The sequence below is a fragment of the Haliotis rufescens genome, unplaced genomic scaffold (genome assembly GCF_023055435.1).
Source record: "Haliotis rufescens isolate VD_foot unplaced genomic scaffold, xgHalRufe1.0.p SCAF_8, whole genome shotgun sequence".
Taxonomy (NCBI): Eukaryota; Metazoa; Mollusca; class Gastropoda; order Lepetellida; family Haliotidae; genus Haliotis; species Haliotis rufescens.
This window is the reverse complement of record NW_025964372.1, coordinates 38,283,380-38,301,361: the sequence shown is the minus strand read 5'-3', so window position 1 is coordinate 38,301,361 and position 17,982 is coordinate 38,283,380. Positions and strand designations below refer to the sequence as shown.

The 17,982-nt window shown below is 45.8% G+C and overlaps 1 protein-coding gene across 1 annotated transcript; it reads left to right on the top strand.

The window, feature by feature from the left end:
• The first annotated feature begins 629 nt into the window (after positions 1 to 629).
• LOC125377020 (mucin-2-like) lies at positions 630 to 4,031 on the top strand. Its single transcript, XM_048389806.1, has 3 exons — positions 630 to 860; positions 3,122 to 3,752; positions 3,832 to 4,031. The coding sequence occupies exons 1-3, from the start codon at positions 630 to 632 to the stop codon at positions 4,029 to 4,031; spliced, it is 1,062 nt and encodes a 353-aa protein (XP_048245763.1).
• Positions 4,032 to 17,982: the final 13,951 nt, after the last annotated feature.

Genomic DNA, 17,982 nt, shown 5'->3' with positions numbered 1-17,982 from the left:
TTTGAAACGATGAAGGGACGTTACAGTGTAGATGATACATGGGTAGGAGACAACCAAGGGCCACATGCACCAGGAACGTGCTGGTTTCTGAGAGGACGAGTGCTAATCTGCAGGATGGAAGTTTGGAGTGTTGATGTGCCTGCATGTTATCATAGTCTCGGATGGAATACAGGCTGGACCTGCTTACCCCATTTCTCAGAACAGCATCCTCACTCACCCCATTGTCATGTCGCTGATCAACACCCACACTCACCCCATTGTCTTGTCGCTGTCAACACCCTCACTCACCCCATTTCGCAGAACAGCATCCTCACTCACCTCATTGTCATGTCGCAGATCAACACCCTCACTCACCCCATTGTCATATCGCTGATCAACACCCTCACTCACCCCATTGTCATGTCGCTGATCAACAAACTCACTCACCCCATTGTCATGTCACTGATTAACACCCTCACTCACCTCATTGTCATGTCGCAGATCAACACCCTCACTCACTCTACCGCCATGTCAGACATAAACACACTCATTTACCCAACTGTCATGACGAAAGGGTGTTACTTTAGTTGGATGGAGAGGCCGGGTGTTGCTACAGTAGGATGGAGGACTTTGGGTGTTGATACAGTGAAATGGAGGAGACCGGGTATTGCTACAGTGGGATGGTGGAGACCGGTTGTTGCTACAGTGGGATGGTGGAGGGCAGTGGGATGGGGGACTTTTGGTGTTGCTACAGTGGGATGGAGGAGACCGGATGTTGCTACAGTGAGATGGAGGAGACCGGATGCTGCTACAGTGGGATGGAGGAGACCGGATGTTGCTACAGTGGGATGGAGGGGACCGGATGTTGCTACAGTGGGATGGTTTGAGACCGGATGTTGCTACAGTGGGATGGATGAGGCAGGGTGCTGCTTCACTGGGATGGAGAAGACCGGCTGTTGCTACAGTGGGATGGAGGAGACCGGGTGTTGCTACAGTTGGATGGTGGAGTCCGGGTGTTGCTACAGTGGGATGGTTGAGTCCGGTTGATGCTACAAAGGAATGGAGGAAGTCTTGTGTTGGAGGCCACCATTCCGTTGACGGAGGGCAGGGTGATTGGGGATGCGGGTTTAAGGAGAAAAAGTCTTCGACTTCACGCATTTCCCTCAGAACTTGATTCAAACAGACTGGAGCAGTTTTCTCCAAATAGAGAATTATATCTTTTTATTACTGAGTAATTTGAGCATGGTATATGGGGCGAGGTCGACATGTCCTGCAGCAGACGGCGGATTGCTTGCAATTTCGGGAATTTGTCAAAGTGAAGAGTCTCATTTCAGTTGGATTCGTTTTTTTACAGAAGTCATGCAACTCTGCTGTCCGCCAAGTATAAGACATTCCAACTGCTCATGTGTATCTCCCTACTCTGTTTAGAGAGTGTAGTAATCTAAGTGTTGATCGTGTATTTGTATATGGTCAATCTCTATACATTCTAGGCACGAAACACGAGATAAGAGAGTCAATGCCATCTTTAAACGACGTTCTGTAAATAATCGGACCGCCTCCGTGGTCTGGTGCTAGAGCGTCCGCCCGGAGAGCGGAAGGTCCGGGGTTCGATCCCCGGCCGCCTCATACCAAATGACGTTAAAAGATGGTACTTGATGCTACCCTGTCTGGCGCTCGGCATTAAGGGGCTAAAACAAGGCCTGGTCAGTTCGGAGTCAGTATACTGTGTCTGAGTGGGGTATTCGTGTTAAACTACAGCATGGTATCTCAGTGGGCTAGCACTATAAATCGGCATCAGTCAATTTCACCACACCTCACCTGTAATTAAAACAAAGTTACGTGAACTTTAATTATGACAGTTGGATAGATGCAATCATTTTGCTAACACTCCAATAGTTTGAGAATGGGTACTAAATCGTCCCATAGTTTTCCTTGAATGGTTCCCCTCCCATAGTTTAACAAGAACGGTCACCCTCCCATAGTATAGCATAGTATAGTGAATATCACTTGAAGATTAGTTTGAGGTATTAACTTGATCGAACTTTGTTTTAAGTGGGAGAAAGTCCTCAATCTCCGATTATTTTCGCACGTGAAACTCGTCTCGGCCTAACGGCCTCGGACAAGCTTCATGTGCAAAAATAATCGCGAGATTTCGGACATTCTCTTATACATAATCGAATCTTGGCCTGTCAAACAAGTGTTCATTCATGCATGTGGTACATCATCTTCCCGAGGCAAGAGAGTTAACTGACTTTAAAAGTCCAGTTTCCATCCTTGCCGAACTAGGCTGGAATTCCCGGGCTCGATCGTAGCGTCACGAGTGGCTATTACGAGTTATGTCCCTTCTAAGCCTCTCCTATGGACCAATCACATTCCAACTCTCGTATCATTTGCATCTGTTTCAAACAAAATGGCGGCGCCCAGTCAAGACGATCTGATCGATAATCAAGATCTATTTTGCGATAAAACGGGTCTTACATCGCGAAGTGTATCAAATAATGCGCCCACTTTGATTAAAAACATGAAAAGATCTGTTGACAACGAGTTAGCAGTGCGCATGTTTTGGAAATCCTGCAATCGACCGAAATCTGCACGACAGTTTACGAACCCGATTTCGATTTCGTTGCGCGATTTTGATTGGACTATGCATAGACTCGTTAGTCCAGCCAAAATGTAACTCCATAATACCAGCCGAGTTCGGCAAGGATGGAAACTGGACTTTTATAGTCAGTTAACTCTCTTGCCTCGGGAAGATGGTGGTACATGAGAACTAGTGCCATTGGGATGATCATTATATGACTCTGACATGGTAAAACCTGAATGACACCGACACATCAGATTGAGACGCCGTGATGTCACTTAAAATGTTGCTCAAGGTTGCGTTAACCCAACGGCCTCCAATCCGAAAACCACAACAATGGGTTCTTGGTATCTGAGCGTGAGCCACAGGTCAGTCATGTATGTGAGTCACATCAAGAATAAAGGCCGACGTGCATTCTCATATCATCTGCACTGGCCTTAAAATAACGATTGATAAGTTTGCGTTTATATTTTATCTGAATCCTTCTATTGTTTGTTCTGAGAAAGTTGTAAGTGTTTGACTGCCAGACTGCTCTAGTTGCTTCTCCCCCTCCCGACACAGGTGCTGCTCCCCCTCCCGACACAGGTGATGGGGGACACAGTTGCTGCTCCCCCTCCCGACACAGGTGATGGGGACACAGTTGCTGCTCCCCCTCCCGACAATGGTGATGGGGACACAGTTGCTGCTCCCCCTCCCGACAATGGTGATGTGGACACAGTTGCTGCTCCCCCTTACGACACAGGTGCTGCTCCCCCTTACGACACAGTTGCTGCTCTCCCTCCCGACACAGTTGCTGCTCCCCCTCCCGACACAGTTGCTGCTCCCCCTCCCGACACAGTTGCTGCTCCCCCTCCGGACACAGTTGCTGCTCCCCCTTCCGACACAGGTGATGGGGATACAGTTGTTGCTCCCCCTCCCGAGACAGGTGCTGCTCCCCCTCCCGACACAGGTTTTGGGACACAGTTGCTGCTCCCCGTCCCGACAATGGTGATGGGGACACAGTTGCTGCTCCCCCTTACGACACAGGTGCTGCTCCCCCTTAAGACACAGGTGATGGGGACACAGTTGCTGCTCCCCCTCCCGACACAGTTGCTGCTCCCCCTTCCGACACAGATGATGGGGAAACAGTTGCTGCTCCCCCTTACGACACAGGAGATGGGGGACACAGTTGCTGCTCCCCCTTCCGACACAGGTGATGGGTATACAGTTGCTGCTCCCCCTCCCGACACAGGAGATGGGGGACACAGTTGCTGCTTCCCCTTACGACACAGGTGATGGGGACACAGTTTCTGCTCCACCTCCCGACACAGTTGCTGCTCCCCCTCCCGACACAGGTGCTGGGGACACAGTTGCTGCTCCCCCTCCCGACACAGTTGCTGCTCCCCCTCACGACACAGTTGCTGCTCCCCCTCCCGACGCAGTTGCTGCTCCTCCTCCCGACACAGGTGCTGGGGACACCGTTGCTGCTTGACACATCAGATGAACCGCGTCCTCCACTGCATATTATATGTACACAACATAAAGTGTAAAACCCGCAAAAACATGAATGATGTTTTGGGAATCTGTTGAGAAAAACACACGCAAAAACACTTTCTTTAAAGAATCTAGTAAGGTTTTACGATTAAAACCAGTTAACAATCGTCGTAAATAACACTAAAATCTGGCATCCCGACATACTTGCCCTGCCAGAAAGACAGGGAAAACAATTAGTTGGAAACAACACCTCCACAAGCTCCGTAGTCTTTCAGATGCTCTTACATAACTCTTGTTACCAGTTCACGCTGTTAAAAGGACGGAAGGCTATATTCATGTATGTGACAACGAAACGATTTAAACGTTTCTTTTCGCGAAAACCTAGTATCATCACTAAAAGATAGTTGTTCATAAACAGATGCTCTTTATATAGTCGGAATCGTACAGTGGACTCTTGTAGCAGAAATTTCTTATGAATATGGAAAGGGTTTTGTCGCTTTTGTTTATATTCTAATGTTCCTTGTGGAAACTTGCCTGTCCGTTTTATGAAAGCCCGTGATAGATATTCATTATAACACGATCCACCTCACTGGGAGTTACTGATACTATTCCCCTACTGATAGCTGACAGACGGGTTGGCGGACCGACATATTTCAGGACTGTGTGCACGTGTGACGTGGACATGTGTTCGTTTGCTTAGGTCACAAACACACAGACATCAATATTACCACACACACTACAACTGACATCAACATTACCACACACACTATAGCTGACATCAACATTACCACACACACTATAACTGACATCAACATTACCACACACACTATAACTGACATCAACATTACCACACACACTATAGCTGACATCAACATTACCACACACACTATAACTGACATCAACATTACAACACACACTACAACTGACATCAACATTACAACACACACTACACCTGACAACAACATTACAACACACACTACAACTGACATCAACATTACAACACACACTACAACTGACATCAACATTACCACACACACTACAACTGACATCAACATTACCACACATACTATAGCTGACATCAACATTACAACACACACTACAACTGACATCAACATTACAACACACACTACAACTGACATCAACATTACCACACACACTACAACTGACATCAACATTACAACACACTATAACTGACATCAACATTACAACACACACTATAACTGACATCAACATTACAACACACACTACAACTGACATCAACATTACAACACACACCACACCTGACATCAACATTACAACACACACTACAACGGACATCAACATTACAACACACACTACAACTGACATCAACATTACCACACACACTACAACTGACATCAACATTACCACACATACTATAGCTGACATCAACATTACCACACACACTACAACTGACATCAACATTACAACACACACTACAACTGACATCAACATTACCACACACACTACAACTGACATCAACATTACAACACACTATAACTGACATCAACATTACAACACACACTATAACTGACATCAACATTACAACACACACTACAACTGACATCAACATTACAACACACACCACACCTGACATCAACATTACAACACACACTACAACGGACATCAACATTACAACACACACTACAACTGACATCAACATTACAACACACACTATAGCTGACATCAACATTACCACACACACTATAACTGACATCAACATTACAACACACACTACAACTGACATCAACATTACAACACACACTACAACTGACAACAACATTACAACACACACTATAACTGACATCAACATTACAACACACACTACAACTGACATCAACATTACAACACACACTACAACTGACATTAACATTACAACACACACTACAACTGACATCAACATTACAACACACACTACAACTGACATCAACATTACGACACACTACAACTGACATCAACATTACAATACACACTACAACTGACATCAACATTACAACACACACTACAACTGACATGATCATTACCACACACACTACAACTGACATCAACATTACAATACACACTACAACTGACATCAACATTACAACACACACTACAACTGACATCAACATTACCACACACACTACAACTGACATCAACATTACAACACACACTACACCTGACATCAACATTACAACACACACTTCAACTGACATCAACATTACCACACACACTACAACTGACATCAACATTACAACACACACTACAACTGTCACCAACATTACAACACACACTATAACTGACATCAACATTACCACACACACTACAACTGACACCAACATTACAAAACACACTCAGCTGACATCACTATGACTATAGTACTACATCAAAGTACTACTGACAGTTCTTCTAACACGATGTCCCTTATGTATGGACAATATGGCACCGCGGAAACGGAGAGGACACTAAATAGTGCATGTGTTTTCTTAATTGCTTTCTTTGCGAGACTGGATTCGTTCGAATAAGAGATGGTAAAAAAACACCCAGGAGCCGACATTCCAGAGAAACGAGACTTGACATTATGTTGTGGTTTGTGCTGACATCTGAAGTGACGGTCAAAAGAACCTTTACCATAGTTTTAAAACATTCTAGTTTAAAAAACACCAAAGACAGATGAATGAAGTAAAATGTGCTGAAAAGATAAAAACCTGATCGAAATCAGCATTTAAAATGGCAGTCATAGAGCATCCGATATTGCCCAAATTAAAGTGGGATAGCAAAACAAGCTTTCAACGTTATGGACAAACGGCACACACATCTAAAATCGCCCAATTTCAATGACACGTCACATTAATAGCATGTATGACCACTCCTGTTACAAGACACGAAACAACTCTCCGGCGCACTGAAAAAGTCAGCCGTCTTCTGAAGCCACGTGGGATACGTCGCCATTTTTCTTGAAGAGCCTGATCAGTTCTTGTCTGTTGGCTGGAGGATATGGTCGCTGTCGAACACACAATCCATGACATCCCAGAGGTGTCCCATTGGGGACATGTCTCGGGATTCCGGCCACGGCAGCACGTTGACGTGGCTGGCTGTAAGGAAGTTCTGTACGATTCGGGCTGTATGGGGGTCTGGCGTTGTCATGGTGTTATAGGACACAACGTGGCAGCTGTTGTTGAAATGGTAGGACAATCGGACCAAAATGTCATCCATGTAACGCTTAGCTGTCACATTTCCGTTAACGATGACAAGTGGTATTCTGCCCACAAATTCCTCCCCACACCATAACACCCCCTCAACATGCCACCATTCGTTCTCCCCTGCGGTAAACACGTTTGTCTTCCATCAGCCCTGAACAGACAGAACCGGCTTGTATCAATGAAGACGACCCTCTGCCAGTCACGTCGCTGCAAATGACATACAGTCTGGGCCCATCTCAATCTCTGACGACGATGTTGCGATGTCAAGAACTGTACTCTGTAAGGTCTGCAATCTCTAATTCCTTGGTCCCTGAGTCGCCTGGCCACTGTCTGTCGACTAACCATGTGCCGTAAAGCATTCGTCGCTGATGACGTCACCGTCAGAAATCGATTCCGGGGATGCAAAAATACACAAGTACCGGTCTTCAGTGGGCGGAGTTACCCTGGGTCTGCCTGTTCTTGGCCTGTCTGATGTCTGTCCGGTCTGTCTGTAACGTTGCTTCAGGTTTGTTACAGCAACACGGGAGCAACCAAAAGTTCTAGGGGTGTCTTTTGACAATGGTATTTTGCATTGATTTAGTTTGAACTTATGTTTTTTAATTTTTTTTAATTTCAGTTTTAAAGTGGTAAAGTTTCTTTTGGGCGTCAGTTTAGTTCATAAAAATAGATAACTAAACACAGAAGATGAGATATTTGTTGCGTAAAGTTCCTTGAAGTAACAGTGGCAATTTAACATTCTACACCAACATTATAAATATGCATAGTTGCATAATACAAAACGCAGTTATTTTGTTTTTCAATTTACAAATTGTACCCCACTTTTTTTCATGACTAAAGTATATGTGGAAATATGATTATATTTACATGTGGTACAATTATGTTTTTCTAATGGTGTTGGGGTGGGAGTAGGGGATATCGATCAGTTTTAATTTAAGTTTTGAGAAATGTGACCCATGAGCTTTGCTTTTACAAAGATAATGCTTAGATAATGACTTAACCAACCTGTATGTTGTTTTCTTCTGTTCGATATAATATAATATCGCAATGAATGCTTTAACATGTCTTTACATTCGGATTGAAGTTTATGTACAATCGATTTATTACAATTATTTGTGTTTATTATTTCAAGAGTTCTGTATTAACCCAGCCAAAGAGAAAGATTGATATTTGCTTCCAAAGCATGCTTACTATTGACATTTGTTGAGATATCTATATATCACTCATAATTTATTATTTGTATTATTGGTACTAAAAACGGTGTATACCAAGTTCTGACCTACAGGCCCATGTATATGTTTCCTTGCTTACTCCTAGGAACGATGTACGAAACCGTAGTTTTCCTGGAAGAAATATATCAATATTTTGAACATTAAACAAAATCCACACCACAAACTTCACAATTGTTTAACACTATTAGTGTTTTTGAAGTTGTAAGTAGTTGTTAGCATCAGTCCAGTACCGCTCCTGGCTTCTGATTGGTCGAGAGGATCTGTGACGTCACTTCCGGTTTCGGTTTGGTCACGTGACTGAGCATGCGCACAGGGCATGAGGGGACTTGCGTGCGCATCCAAGATGGCGGCCCATCCGTTTCCGGTGGCGCGCGTATCCAAGATGGCGGCACATCCGTTTCCGGTGGCGTGCGCACCCAAGATGGCGGCGCATCCGTGTCCGGTGGCGTACGCCTTCAAGATGGCGTCGCCTCCGTTTCCGGGGAGGAGGGATGGGGGAAAAACCCAGAGAAACGGCCGTACAAGGTGAACAAGAAAAGAGTTTTGTTGTTGTTGTCGTTCTTGTGTTGTTCTAAAAATAGAAATAGAAAAGGCGGTGGTGGTGCAGGGAGGGAGGAGGAGGGAGGGAGGAGGGATTCAGGGAGGGAGGAAGGCGGGAAGGGAGTCGTGTTCTTTGTTTTGTTTTGTTTTGGTGGGTGGGTGGGTGGCGATGGCATGTGGAGATGATAGCTCACTGAGACGAGCTTATCATACACAGTCGACGACTCTGCCACTTTGTTGCTAGGTTGACGTCATATCGGCGAAGGATCTTGCAACAACATGTCACAAATCATGTCATCGGGTATGGTGATGTGTTTGTCAACTTTGAGGTGTAAGGTTTCGTTCCACAAGGCGATCTTGTATTGTAGCCCACGATGACAGCCGTTCGTCTAAGTTAAAAGTCGGGGAGTGGCGAATTGAAAGGGGCTCAAGGTGTTGGCTGAATTCTAACGGTGAATCGACAGGCACAGACATGAACGTGTTGTAGGTATATGCCTACGTGAAGTACTTCGTGTCACCCCCATGCAAACGTGGTGCCACGCGTGACGACAAACAGACGTTGACGTTGATCCATAGAATGATTATTATCATTTATTTATTCATGATACCGAGGTGCTGGCACTCGTGTCGGTTGACAGGTGTACTGTCATTCGTGTTGCCAGGCACCCGTAGTGTTTCACGCGGGTTGCCAGGCAAAACGTGGTGTCCTCTGTGTGTGTGTATGTGTGTGTGTGCGTGCGTGTGTGTGTGCGTGCGTGTGTGTGTGTGTGTGTGTGTGTGTGTGTGTGTGTGTGTGTTCAAACAGACGTTGACGTTGATCCATAGGATGAACATTATTATGAATGACGCCGAGGAGTCGGTACTCGTGTAGGTCGACAGGCGTACTGTCATTCGTGTCTCCATGCACACGTCATGTACGTCGTGTGTTGTCATGCAAAACGTCATGTACTTCATGTTGCCATGCAATCGTGATGTCATGCGTGTGTGTCTTCAAACACACGTTGATCGACAGGATTATTGATCCTATTTTGTATTTTATAAGGAGAGAGAGAGAGAGAGACCGATAGACATACGTGGTGTTTGACTCGTGTCTCCAGGCACACGTGGTGTTTCACGCGTCTCTATTTCTATATATTTATTTTATCATTTGGAGACGTACCATGGTGGTGTCACGCGTAGGCGTGTGCCTCCAAGAGGACGAGGGGGTGGGTGTGGGTTCTTTTGGATGGTTGTTGTTTGGGTTGGCGAAGCAAGCAGGGTGGGTGTCGATGGCGTGTGGAAATGATAGATCACTGAGACGATCGAGTTTATCATACACAGTCGACGACTCTGCCACTCTGTTGCTAGGTTGACATCACATCGGCGAAAGATCTTGCTACAACATGCCACAAATGACGTCATCGACTATGATGATGTGTTTGTCAACTTTGAGATGTAAGGTTTTGTTCCACAAGGCGGGCGTATTGTAGCACAAGGACAATCGTTCGTTTAAGCAACAGGGGATGAGTGGCGAAAAGGTGCTCAAGGTGTTGCCTGAATTTCTAAAGGTGAATCGACAGGCACAGACATGTAGGAATGCAGGGAGCGATCGAAATGGTGCCTGTTTTGATTGGTCCAACACGCTGCGCGCTGATTGGTCCGTTCCGGCGCCTGACTTTCACCTCGGTTTTCCAAACTGGCCCGGCCCTTGTGTTTCTTGTTCATAAGAAAAGTGATGACCAGAGAGTGTCTATCTTATTTAAGACACTGTCGACCTGTTTCCTGATTGAACGACAACCCAAGCTTCTGATGGGTAACCATTTTTTATCCTGTTTTTCTCCCTGGGGTGAGCATGCTGATTTCTCCATCCTAAAAACACAACACAATTCATTTTTTCAACTTTTAGAGTGGATCGAAAGGGCTCCTGTTTTGATGGCTCCAAAACGCGACACGCCGATGGATCCGTTTCGATGCCTGGACTTAGCCTCAGTTTTCCAAATGGGTCCGACCGTTGTGTTTGGTTTTTTTCATAGGAAAAAAATGTATTTTCCATGGGAGAGAAAGCACAACTCGGCTCGGGTGCTGTCTTCTGATTGGTCGGTGCTGTCTTCTGATTGGTCAGATTTTCGACCAATCAGAGACCTTCTATAAATAGATCGTCTTTTCTGTGTATATAAAGGAAGGGCTGACGTTCATCAGACACTCATCGCCACCATGACGGACACGCAGAGTACACCCTATCGTTTGGAGAGGAAAGACATCACCCGCTCCAGACGGTTAAGAACCGCTAACCATACCTATCGTTTGACTTTCAACCCAGACTACTTGGACACCGTACCACCGGAACGCGTCCCCATGGAACTGCCTGCATTATTTGACAGGGTGATCGATGACTTTTATGAACAGATGTCAGGCCAGAAGGGAGATCGTATTGGTCTAGGTATCGATCATCCCGCTTTGAACATCCCCATACGGATTCCCTTTCGTCGCTTTGAAGATCTCCATGGGCTCGATATTTTGCAAGCCGTGGAAAAAGTCCAACAGTCCAACAAAGACCTGAACATCGATGCCACCATGGATGTGACCTTAGTACACGTCGCAGATCCCGACAGGCTAGGATCGGGCAGTGGTGCTTCCCGGCTGAAAAACATGATTGGACTCGAAGCCTTTTTAACACGCAAACAGTGCCTCGTACGGATCAACAACCAAGATCAATCCTGTTTGGCACGGGCCCTGGTGGTGGCACAACATTATGCCCAGAAACCCCACCCTCTGACCCAAGAATGGAAAACCCAGCGAGTGAGACTGACGAGAACGGATCGCGTCGACGTTCAAGGCATACGGGCACGGGACTTGTTTCGACGCCTTGGCCTGCCTGAAGGCCCCTATCAAGGTCTGGACGACCTCGCACGCGTGGGACGCGCCTTGGTCCCCCTGAATTATCAACTGAAAGTCTACAGTCAAGAGGTGGACCAGAGACTGTTGTACAAGTGTGATGAGGCTCCACCCCACGCCACCGTGCTGCATGTCTATCATCATGATCAGCACTACGATGTCATCACTTCCATGCCCGCTTTTTATGGCTCTAACCATTACTGCGAACGCTGCGACAAACGTTACGATCATCCCGAAAACCATCCCTGCACCAAGGAATACCGCTGTCACCGCTGCCTCCACTCTAGCTATTGCAAGCCCCAGGAAGAGCACGGGATCCCTTGCTTGACATGTCAACGTTGGTTCCCCAATCCATCGTGTTACACTCAACATCTCCAGTCACCGTCAGAGGGAAAACCCAGCGCCTGTCAATCGCTTCACAGGTGCCCGACCTGTTTTCAGCTGGTCCGCGTCTTGGAGACCCCCATGGTTCACCACGAGTGCTTCGACGAAGAACATCCCTGCTTGGTGTGCCGAGAACCCATGACCCCAGATCATCGCTGTTACATGACGCCTCTCCGTGAAGAAAACGAGGAGGGGGAGGAGGGGGAAGAGGAAGTGGAGAAGGAGGGGGAAGAGGAACAACATCACGTACGAGAGAATGTCCAATACGCCTTCTACGATTTTGAATGCATGCAAGACACGGGGGAACACATTCCAAATTTGTGCGTGGTGCAACTAGGATGTGGACGATGCATCGGTGAAGTGAGCAAGGACTTGTGCGAACACTGTCCATGGAGAGAAGAAGGGTATGGTCCCAGCCGTGAGATCGCGCTCGAGGCCCCACCACGCGACATGATGTGTGTGTGTGGTTGACCACGTTGGCTGAAAAACCCAAGAAGAAGCCCCACCCAGAGGAAGAGGAGGGCAGCACACGCAAGGGGACAACACAAAAACAACAACAACAAAAAAGAAAACGGGATGACACCCCCTCAAGAAAGCACGCTTCCAAACGTCAACGACATGCATCCCCCCAGCAGGAGGCGGAGGAGGGGGAAGAGGTCATGGAAGTGGAGAAAACAAAGAAGCCAAAGAACAAGAACACCTCCTGTCATACAGTCCCGAAGGAGGATCGCATTTATGTGATGGCCCATAATGCACGATCCTATGATTTACACTTAGTCCTGAAGGGTCTGTCCCCCCTCCTGGTGACACTCCCCACCAAGATTCGGCATGGCCAACAAATTTTGCAAATGACCCTGGGACGGTTATGTTTCGAAGACAGCTTAAATTTCATCCCTTACCTGGGTCATTCGTTGGGTGAGTTTACGGATGAACTGGACGGAAACACCATCAAGACGTTTGTGTCGGGAGGCCCCAAAAACTATGGCTACGAGTTAATGAACCCCAGACCCGATGGAACGCGCACGACCTGCAAAGTGCGAGGGTTCACTTTGAATTACCGAAACCAACGCCATCTCAACTTTGACACCATGAAAGGACTGATACTGGGACAACGGCCTGGGAAAGAGGAGGAGAAAATCAGTTTGGATTACCCTCATCAGATCATTCGAAAAGGCCCTCGGCACGAAAACGCACTCGTGACCCGACCCACCCGAAAAGACTATCGTACCGTGTACGACAAGCGACGCATCGTCTACGACGACATCACAGGGCTACCTGTAGACACGCTCCCCTTTGGGTACAGAGACGACTTTCACTAAAATTTTTCATGACAGCGGATCGAAACTGAATCGACATGGACCCCTACAGAAAAAAACGGATCGACATCGGACCAATCCGAAGCCTCGGGCCAGGGTGGGCTCTGATGGGTCGAACCGAGGTTGTGCTTTCTCTCTCACGCTACAAGCCTAACCCTATGGAAAAGAAACACTAAGGACGTACCACACTGGTGGGTGGCGTGTGGGACAGAAACCAGCCAATCAGAAGGTCGGATTTTCCACCAATCAGAAAGCAGAGTGTCAGTGTCTTTAAATACGACCAACATTCCCAGGCCATCACTTTTCACTGAACGGCCCAAGCAACAACACCATCATGTTCCGACTACTACTACCGTATGACAACAATGGCCACTACCGCATCATCATCAAACAGAAGAAGGAGAAGGGGGACAAGGACGAGGACGTTCTCAATAGCGAGCATTTCCGTCGTGCCATGGCGGACATCCTGGGGGAGCGGCTAGTTCTACATTGGGAGATGATGAGAACAAGTGCCTTGTACAAAGCTTCCCATGACTGCATGCATGAGAAGTTAAAGAGTATTGTGGACACATTTCTGCCTCCGGAGTATGGCATCTGCATCCCCAGCATGGAACTCTACGTGGAAAAGTCAACCCCAACACCTGAAGCAGCAGCACTCACAGCATCCATACTCAAAGCAGCCCAAAAAGCAGCAGCACCATACGTCGCAGCACTTACCACAGTGGTAGCAGAGGGGACGTTAAAAGAAACAGACGTACTCACCTCAGCACTCATTGCAGCGTCAGCAGCAGCAGAAGCAGCACCCATACTAACAACAACACCCTCAGAAGCAGTGAAAGCAGCACAACAACTCGACTCAGCACTATGGACAGCGATAATAGCATCAGCCGCAGCAACACCTGCAGCCATAGAAGCAGCAGCAGTAGCACTCGTTGAAATAGTAACCTCACATGCACCCTTGCTGCAGCAGTACTCATCGCAGACAACACCATCAACAACACCCGTAGCAGCAGCAGAAGCAGCCACCACACAGGAAGAAGAAGATGCAGCTGCAGACGCAGCAACAACACCCTCACTAAAAGTATTCATCAATGCACTACAGATGGCGCAATGCATGGCAATTGCTCAGCACTATCCTGGGCGGCAGCAACAGCCACAGCCGCCACAGCCGCCTGTCAAGTGTGTCAAATGATTTAACAAGGCTGTTTTCAATGGCAACACCTCTGTAATTATTTGGGTCGTTTTTTTCTTTTTTATGGAGTGACGCGATAACTGGAGTTGTCCACTGGGAAAGTGGCCTGATTTAAACACATCATTGAATAGTTTGCAGAAGTGATCGAATATAACTGTTGTCTTTAGTATACGTATATTTGTGAATGGTTGTGTTGTTCTTGAATGGGTTCTCGCAATGGTATGATGGGCTGAGTTTTGCAAAGTTTAATTTGGCGGGATTTCGGACACAAGTAATACTTCTAAAAATATCACTGTAACTATTTCTCGTACACGAAGCAATGCGGTTCACAAATTCCAATTCAGCGCGTGCCACGAGTTGAAGTATTAAATAGGGAGCTAAAACCCTGTCGGGAGAATCATTAAGACGTGTAACAGTTTGAAGTATATGTAACGTCCATGTGTGCTAAGGCGCATGACGTTTTAGGAATTTATTCAACCAATTGCCAGTGTGTTATCTTATCAGCGGAGGAACTTCCGATATGAATACAGGAGTGAAGTGTCATCCGCGCAGTGATCCCTTAAATCGCTGTAATTAACCACTGCGTTTAAAGTACTCTAGATCCGTGTGTAGACATGTGTTCACCATTTATTGGTTTTAACCCCTATAATGGCAGCTTAAAGAGGATGCACCTACCAGGCCCGGTGTCTTGATATCGCGCTCGCTGTGAAACTGATGATTATCACGTAAACAACGTGGAGCGACATTCTAATCGCGTTTGAATCAAATACATGCATTGCAAACACTTCCGAGATTTCTTGTTCCTTCGGTATATTTTATTGAAATGGAGGAAAAAATGAACGATAAAGAAATCAAGGGCTTTGTAAACTTAAAGAAGAAATACATTTCCAAGTTCTAAGCTCTGCCGAGTTTGATGTCATGTTTGATGTTTCCCACCGTGGCGAGCTCTGTATTTATAGAGGTACTCGCGAGTGCTACATCACAGCTTGTGCTGGACCAGATCCCCACCCTAGGCAGTGGGGGAGAGCTTTGTTGTGGAGCAGACAGGACAATTGGCGCCGCCCCGGCACTGAGGAGTTTGTTAGGCCTCATTTACAGTTTATTCCACTGGAACCTCGTTATACCAAACCGCGTTAAGATAACATAAGATAAGATTACATAATATTTATTGGAGAAAGCATTCCATTACGGAACAGATGCAATCTCTTATTGTGTTTTGTTTATTTGTTTTTTAACGCCGCACTCAGCAATATTCCAGCTATGTGACGACGGTCTGTAAATAATCCAGTCTGGACCTGACAATCCAGTTATTGACATCATGAGCATCGATCCATGCAACTGGGATACGATGACATGCATCAACCAAGTCAGCGAGCCTGACCACCCAGTCCCATTAGTTGCCTTTTATGGCAGGCATTGGTGCTGAAGACCCCGGATCTTCACGGGTCCAATCTCTTATTGGTGCAATTGATGTCCAACAGTGGAATCACTGTAAACCAAATAGTGTTATGTCCTACATAAGATTCTCATTGTAACAAACAGAGTCATATGTCCTACACAGGAACCTCGCTGTACCAAACACTAAAAGTTCTGAAGTGTTAGGTTTTTATGACAAAAAGTATTGTGTCCTGCAGTGAAACCTCGTTATACCAAACAGCGGCATGTCAAACAGTGTTGTGTTCTTCAATGTCATGTCCTACAGTGCAACCTTGTTTTACCAGTGCTTTTGGTCTTTGAATGGAACCTCAATAATCCGGAAACTTGTATGCTATATAATGGATCCTCGATAGACCAGACACTATTATGTTATATATGGAACCTCGATGAACCAGATATTGTTGTGCCCTATAGTTGATCCTCGATGAACAAGACAATGTTATATGATACAATTGAACCTCGATGAACCAGACATTGTTATGTTGTATAGTTGAACCGCGATGAACCAGACAATTTTATATCATAGAGTTGAACCTCGATGACCCGGACCCTGTTATATGATACAACTGAACCTCGATAAACCAGACATTGTTATGTTGTATAGTTGAACCGCGATGAACCAGACACTGTTTTGTGATATAGTTGAACCGCGATAAACCAGACACAGTTATGTGATATTGCTGAACCTCGATGAACCAGACACTGTTTGGTGATATAGTTGAACCTCGATTAACCAGACACAGTTATGTGAAAAAGTTGAACCTCGATAAACCAGACAATGTTATGTCATATATGTAAACCTCGATGAACCAGACACTGTTATGTCATATAGTGGAACCTCGGTGAAGCAGACAATGTTATGCTATAGAACGGAATCTTGATGGACCAGAGACGATTATTAAGGCACAGAGTGGAACATCGATAGACTAAGAATTTCTAAATGGATCAACCATTAACAATAAATATGATTGGACCATTTGCAATTAACCATTCTTACAAAAGACCCATTCTGAAGAAAAAAAATCGGACACTTGGACAATTGTCAATTGTCAATAACTCCTACATATGGATTATTATCAGGATATTACTGTTATAACTGAACCATTAACAGTAAAAGTGGCAGTGGATAAATGTAACTGAATAAAGCATATTAATTGTTTCGCCTCTCCATGTATCGTCTTATCGCATCTAAATGAGTCCACGCGAAACCTTAGGTGTTATCTCCCTTTGTGTGTGCTTCGCTGTCTCGCGAGATCGTAAATACCGCCTGACGCCAGATACAAACAATCAAGCTGACACAGAGGCAATTAATCATAACCGGCGTAGATCGTAACTGACACCCGCAATAAAAGATCCTGTCCGGATAAGTCACATTGCACATCTGCCAACGTCCTGCAATTACTTCTGTAATCAAACAGTCTTCGCTTTCTTCCTGGTATCAAATCACATGCCCTCCAAACCAAGAAAACACTAGCTGACTTACGTGCAGATCCGTACGTACTTAGCATACCGTAGTCGTAAATAACGCGGTGTTTATTGCTACCGCGTCAACAGGTATATGAAGTGCTTTGCCCGCCAGGTGGCAAGTCGGTATGTTTTTACGCGTCTACTTCCGGTCAGCGCCAAATAAGGAACTGGTTCCCGCAATCACGGAGAAACGCAATAAGGACAACAGAAGATTTAAATACGGTGATAACAAATTTGAAGACATGAATACCAGTATTACGCAAGTGTATTTTAATAAGATAATAGAGATGTCTTAGTTATTTTACTTTTA